At 44.0% G+C, this 7,518-nt stretch overlaps 1 protein-coding gene across 1 annotated transcript; it reads left to right on the top strand.

Moving 5' to 3' along the window:
- Positions 1-952: 952 nt before the first annotated feature.
- Positions 953-6,187, top strand: LOC306758091 (uncharacterized protein; the record flags this gene model as incomplete). Its single annotated transcript, XM_079243305.1, has 2 exons — positions 953-1,097; positions 5,338-6,187. 2 exons carry the CDS (start codon positions 953-955, stop codon positions 6,141-6,143), a joined length of 951 nt encoding a protein of 316 aa, XP_079099431.1. The 3' UTR covers positions 6,144-6,187.
- Positions 6,188-7,518: the final 1,331 nt, after the last annotated feature.

Below are 7,518 nucleotides of genomic sequence, written 5' to 3'. Positions count from 1 at the left end.
TTAAAAAACATTTATAAGCATTTTTCAATGCCACCACTTTCTTTTCAAAAGTTTAAGGATTGGGTCAATTCTCAAAAATCTACATTTGCGAATAAATGATTTTGCCAATTCAATCAAATTATATTTTCCAAATATAATACATTTATTTTCTGTTTGCAGACCAAATCTTATTGTTTGCAAAGTTAAAGGTAGACAGAAAATATTTCTACAGGTTATCCAAAACTGAAGACCGACCCAAAAGACTGAAGATTTTTCACATGAATAATAGATGCTGTATCACCGTTTCCATGACAACGCTGCAGAAAGTCCACGTGTTTGTACCAATATCCAATTTATTACGTAAAAATTCCTCAGATGGATGAATGGCAATAAAAAATTTGAAATGATTTTCTTCTGCTTTAGGTGGGATTGGGAAGGATATGTACTCATAAATGTTGGATTATAATCTTTAAAAGTTTCCTTTTTATTTGGGATGGAAAATAATGTTTATTGAGAGTTGTTCTTAAAATGTTATTGTTGCATTTCTTGTCCTTCAGTAGTTCAACTCATCTTCTCAACATCTTAGACAGTAGAGGTCCTGCATGGCCACTAAACAGGGAGAAATACAGGTAAGAAGGAAATATAAAACCAGGAAAAGTTTCTGGACTGGCTTCAGAATTACGTCATCCAGCGCCTCGTGGTTGCCATGGTGACGGTCACATGAACTTCAGCGAGGAGAAAAAGCTTCACAATAAACAAAATAAGTTTACTGTGGTCAGCTGTGTAGGTCATCATCTCCTGTCCACGAGGACGGCCGGAACTTCTGTCTGCATTTAGCGGAACCTTTTAGTGTGACACCAACCGGAAGTAGCAAGCCGCTAGCTACCAGCGCCGTTAGCATCTCTCGGTGAATGCAGCGAGGAAACGGTGGTGTTGTCTGGTTCCAGCTGAATGTTTCAGAGTTTCAGCAACAATGTCTTCAGTTCAGCATCTGAGAGAGTTTATCAGCGCGAGACTAACTGCTGCTGCTGAAGAAATATTCACAGAGTTTGAAAAAACCATCGAAGAAGAGATGGATCGTCAGCGCAGACTGCTGGACATCAGCTGGAAAGCTGCAGGTAGGAAACACCTGGAAGGTCCGATCCGGATCAGAACTCTGGTCCTGCTGGAAAGCTGCATGTAGGAAACACCTGGAAGGTCCGATCCGGATCAGAACTCTGGTCCATTAAGAGGAAAATGATGCTGCAGTTCTTCTTCAGACAGAAACATCCGATCTGTCTGGTTTTTTACTCATTCATTATTTCATCATGAAGAAATCTCAAATCTGACAGAAAACTTTTAAACATGACTTCATGGATCATTCTGGTTTCATTTCTAAATGACAGACAGGTGTTGAGAACTTTCCTTCTGGTGATGTAAACAGACAACAGTTTCCCTTCGGTCAGTCGGTCAGTCCTCCACCGTTCGGTCCGGCACCGGTCAGCAGAAGTGGCAACTCCTGGTCCAGACAGTAAAAGTCCTGCCATGTTTTTAGATCTACCTTTACATTTAAAACAGGTGTTTTCACCAACAGGCTTGTTTACCTGACAAATAAATCTGCTCATTAAATTCAGCTGGTTTGGTGACTGGTCGGAACAGCTGCCAGACTGGACTTTTACTTTCTGGACCAGGAATTGCCTCCTCTGCCGGTCGGACCTGCATTGGTCAGTCTGGCACCGGTCCTTAGACATTTTTTTCGGATCTGTTGAAATGAGCTGACGTTGCGGTAACGTATTGTGTCATTTCCTGTTTCCCTAGCGTGTATCACTGCGGATTGCTACGAGCCGTTGGCTCCTTTAACTTCTTTCTAACTTCTATCTATTGTTAACCAACCACTCACTTTAGCGCACAATATCTTCCCAAACCACTGTTCTATATATTGCATTTATTTTTGGGATCTTTGGCTTTCTCTTTACTTGACTTAAACAGCTCAAGCACTCGGTTTTAGCATGGCTGCTAGCTCTCTTCCTACAACCCGGTCCCCTGCCTTTTCTTGCTCGGTGTGTCTGATGTTTAGCTACTCCTCCGCCTCCTTTAGTGATAACGGTAGGTGTATTAAGTGTAGCAGCTTGGCAGCTTTGGAGGCGAGGCTCTGCGAGTTAGAATCCCAGCTCCGCACTCAGTTAGGGAAGCAGTTAGTTAGCAAGTACCCATTAGCCAGTGCGGAGCTACCAGCCAGGGCAGCCATCCCGAGCCGTCCCTCAGCAGTTCCCGCACAGCCGGGAGCCGAGGCGGGCTGGACGACGGTCAGGCGGAAGCGTAGCCCCAAACCAAAACCCACTGGCCACCACCGACCTGTTCACGTTTCTAACAGATTTTCCCCGCTCGGTGACACACCCGCTGAGGCAGAAACCCTGATAATAGGTAGTTCCATAGTCAGAAACGTGGCTCTAGAGACACCGGGGACCATAGTCAAATGCATTCCTGGGGCCAGAGCGGGCCACGTCGAATTGTATTTGAAACTGCTGACTAAGGCTAAACGTAAATACCGTAAGATTGTAATTCACGTCGGCGGTAACGACACCCGGTTACGCCAATCGGAGGTCACTAAAATGAATGTTGCTTCGGTGTGTAACTTTGCCAAGAGCATGTCGGACTCCTTAGTTTTCTCTGGTCCCTTGCCAAATTTAATCAGCGATGACATGTTTAGCCGCATGTCATCCTTCAACCGCTGGTTGTCTAGGTGGTGTCCCGATAACAACGTGGGTTTTATAGATAATTGGAGCGCTTTTTGGGGAAAGCCTGGTCTTATTAGGAGAGATGGCATCCATCCCACGTTGGATGGAGCCGCTCTCTTATCTAGCAATATGGACTCTTTTATTAGTCAGCTAAATTGACAACTCAGGGTTGGGACCAGGAGGCAGAATTGTAGTCCTACACACTTTTCTGCAGCTTCCCACCTGCCGCCGCCCACCCAAAACCCCATTCTGACCTTATACAACTTCCCAGCAGTAAGAATTAAACAACACAAAAACACTTCTGGGGTTAATCGTGAAAACCTCATAAAAATAAAAACAATGGATCTAATAAAATCTGAAAATAAGACAATAAAGTGTGGCCTACTGAATATCAGATCCCTCCCAAATAAGTCTTTATTAGTCAATGACTTGATAGGTGATCACCACATTGATTTATTCTGTCTTACGGAAACCTGGTTACAGCAAGAGGATTATGTTAGTATTAATGAAGCTACGCCAGCTAACTATTTAAACTTTCACATTCCTAGAACTACAGGCAGAGGAGGAGGTGTTGCAGCTATTTTTCAGTCAGAATTATTAATTAGTCCTAAGCACAAAACTAACTATAAATCCTTTGAATTCCTGACATTAAATTTATCTCATCCAAAATGGAATTCAGAGAAACCGCTCCTTTTAGCATTAGTGTATCGCCCACCTGGACCTTACTCCGAGTTTCTGACCGAATTCTCTGATCTCTTGTCTGAGTTAGTGCTGACTACTGATAAAGTCATTGTACTAGGTGATTTTAATATTCATGTTGACGTTGAAAATGGTAGTTTAAACATTTCCTTTAGCTCTATTCTAAACTCAATTGGGTTTTCACAAAATGTCAATGGAGCCACTCACTCTCATGGCCATACTCTTGATCTGGTTCTAACATATGGTATTGAGACTGATAAGCTCAAAGTTTTTCCTCAAAACCCTGTCTTGTCCGATCACTTCTTATTAACCTTTGAATTCACTTTATTTGATTACTCACTGACCAAAAATAAATTCTACTATAGTAGATGTTTATCAGACAATAATATTACAAAATTTAAACAATCAATTGAATCAATTTTTTCACATCTACCATGTGTTAGCATGACTGAGAGTCCCCCTTTAAGCCTTACTCCTGCTCAGATTGATCAACATGCTGATACTGTAACAGCTTCAATGCGTACAACCTTGGATAATGTTGCTCCCCTAAAGAAGAAGAAATTAGGTAAGATTATGAAGGCTCCCTGGTTTAATTCCCAGCTTCGAGCTCTAAAACAGGCGTCAAGGCGTTTGGAAAACAGATGGCTTTCATCAGCACTAGAGGAGTCTCACTTAACCTGGAAAGAAAGTTTAATTGTATACAAAGAAGCCTTACGTACGGCAAGAACAGCTTATTTTTCATCATTGATAGAGGAAAACAAAAACAACCCTCGGTTTCTTTTCAGCACTGTAGCCAGGCTTACTAGGAGCCGGAGCGCTGTGGAGCCATGTATTCCTTTCTCACTTAGCTGTGATGATTTCATGTATTTTTTCAGGAATAAAATTGACACTATTAGAGATCAAATTCACAATACTCTTCCTTCTACCTATAATGTTGAGCCTGTTGTGGTCTCCGAAGCATCCTTAGAACCAGGATCTGACTTGTGTCTAAATAGTTTCTGTCCTGTCCAACCCTCTGAATTAACTAAAATAATAGCTTCATCTAAACCATCCACCTGTATCTTAGACCCTCTCCCAACGAGCCTCTTTAAGGACATTTTCCCTTTAATTAATACATCACTACTAAGTCTTATCAATATGTCTTTAGTGACAGGATATATACCACAATCATTTAAAACTGCTGTAATCAAGCCTGAAGTATAAACTTCAATGGTGATGTTGTGTGCCCTCATTCAATGGTGTTGTGGGAAGGGAATCCTGTTTTGCAGAGCTGCTTGCTTATATAACTGAAGAAGGTCAACTGCTGCGTGTGAAACAACAAAAGTTATGGTCTCATGGTGTGTGTGTTTGTGTGTGTGGGGATGGTTGGCCACCTCCCTAGCGCTCCCACGTTAGGTTGCAGAATGAGGGGTATTAAAGCGGGGAAGTCCCGGACTTCGGTGGAGTCTGCTGCGGGTCTATCTGATCAGGACGCCCAGCTGGTTTTGGCACTCTCTACCGGGGTTGTGGGCTCTCCAACCTATCCGCGTTACGGTAAGAGCTGGGAACTGAAAAGTGCCTTAACTGATGATGTGTTGCTTACTCTTGTGCTGCAAGATTTATAAAACGCTGAGTTAATCATTGGGCTAAGAGTTTGTGTGTTCATTATTTGCCGACTTCCTACGATCCTGCAAAATAAATAAAAGTGTTTCATTACATCCAGTTCTGCCGCGCACATGTAGACGAACATTTTAGCTCTTTCTGCTGTTTGGATTTGAGGAATGTGAAATATTCCGCCGTTGTTTTTTTCCTTCTTCAAACATTCCAGACTTGCGCTTTGTTCAGTTTATTGTCATAACATCATAAACTAAATGTTCCAAACACTTTATGTTCATTTCATAACTGAGAGATCCCAATGATCACACTTCATTCAGAAACGCTTGTTCTTCCTCTGTCTCTCCAGATGTTCCACACCAACATGTGTGTAAGGAGGAGGCGTTTCTGGAACACCAGCTGTACGACCAGACCTGCAGCCCACATCTGGACCAGGAGGAACCACAGTCTCTGCTTGTTAAGAGCGAAGAGGAAGAAGTTCCCACCAATCAGGAGGAAGAGCAGCTTCTACAAACCTATGAGAGCCACAGTGTTGCAGCTACTCTTCCTCACACCAACAGTGACCTCAGAGAAGCAGAACCAAACGGGGACTACATTCCCTCCTACAGCTGTCCTGTAGAAGAAGGTTTAGCAGGAAGCAAGATGGACGACTTTGAACCAGAACAAGACGCCAATCCGACACCGAGCACCAGCGGAAATAACTCTTTTCCCTTCGACGCTTCTGACAACGCAGCTGAGAAGCTCTACTTAAGTTTCACATGTGGAAAAAGATTATTTGACCTGCCGCCGCTGGAGAGACCGCCAACGGTCCAAACCGGCGCGAAGCCATACGCCTGCAAGACCTGCGGGAAAAGTTTCGGCAAATGCAGCAGCTTGTTGTGTCACGTGAAATCCCACTCGAGTATTGGGGGGTATTCCTGTAAAACATGTGGAAGAGGCTTCAGCGGAAGCAGCCACCTGGTGCGACACATGAGGACTCATACCGGCGAGAAGCCGTACGTGTGCAAAACATGCGGGAAAAGTTTCAATGGAAGCAGCCACCTGGCGCGCCACATGAGGACCCACACCGGCGAGAAGCCGTACTCATGTGACACATGTGGAAAACGTTTCAGTCAGAACAGCAACGTCATGCGACACATGAGGACTCATAGGTGAGAAAACATGGTTCTGGTCCAGAGAAGGTTGCCGTTTTAGCTTTTCACCAGACACTTGGCTGTAACGCCTGGCGGCGTTGACTTCTGCGTCCAACTCATTGCTGGCCAACACCGACCCCTGCTGACGTCTACATAAGCTGATCAAGCACATCACAAACAACCCAGATGCCGATTCCAATACCTGGGCTTTAGGTATCTGCTGATACCAAGTGGAGCTTTGATACCTTGGCTTTAGGTATCTGCCGGCGCCGAGTGGCGCACCGATACCTGTATAATTTTATTGAAAGTGCTACTAAATGTATAATGTAATTATGTTTTTTATGTTCTTTGATGTTTGATATTGTGTTGGTATTGCTTGATGACAGAGTATTAAAGTAAAACATATTAAATATATGTGTAAATACTGTATATGTATCATGTTTTATCGTGTAACTCTAATGAAATATTTCTATAATCCATGTTTTATTAACATGAAAACAATCATCACCACAGAGGTTTGATATTCAAATTAAATCAAAGATACTTTATTCATCCCCGAGGGGAAATTCAGTGTTCAAGCCAGCTCGTCCAAGGTTTGACATACAGACATGTAACATTAATGACAAAAGAGTAATATAGAACCAAGCTTAAGCTCAGGCCGTGCGACCAGTTTACTGGCGCTGCCTCAACAGATAAGAACAGAGATACATTAGGATCATAGGGGGCGAGGGAAAAAGGGTCATGTAACTCCGGGCCGCGCCAGAATGATGCGGTCCGAACATACAGAGAAAAAAAACCTCATACACTGAAGCACAAACTAAAACAACACACACAAAGTCCAGGGCGGCGGTGAGTTATGTGGGAAGGGGCTGGGGGTGGTTGAGCAGGGGGGACAGAGCATCTATGACCATGTCTTTTTCCGTTCTCAGGGGGGGGTAGCGCCGGCCCAAGGCCGCTAGGAAGCCAAATCCAGACATGATTGTTGTTTGGGTTCCAGGCGAGGAAAGCAATTTGCCCTCGGCCTTGAGTCCATAGCCGATCTCAAGCAGGCAGCTCCAGACAGCCGAATGGGGGGGTCAATTTCCACCGATCCTAGCAAACATCTTTTCCATGTTGTTGTCAATTCTGCGGACCAGCTCAGGGACCTCGGCCAAATGACCAGTATGGGCCAGACTGGCATCCTGCTTACAGTCGAATCCAGTCAACACAAGAGTCTGTGCACTGCTAGCCCGGCACATACCGTTACAGAATTCAGGCAACCTGCCAGTTGTTGCCAGAATCTCACAGGTCTTGAAGGGGATCAGGACTCCACCAGCGCCAATCAGCAGAATCCCAATCACCAATAATCCAAAGATGTAAACATCCTCCACATCCTCAGAGGACAGAACTGCCAGACA

The sequence above is a fragment of the Telmatherina bonti genome (assembly GCF_933228915.1).
Source record: "Telmatherina bonti genome assembly, chromosome: 7".
Lineage (NCBI taxonomy): Eukaryota > Metazoa > Chordata > Actinopteri > Atheriniformes > Telmatherinidae > Telmatherina > Telmatherina bonti.
Note: the sequence above shows the minus strand (reverse complement) of the source record. Positions and strands in the feature narration are given on the sequence as shown.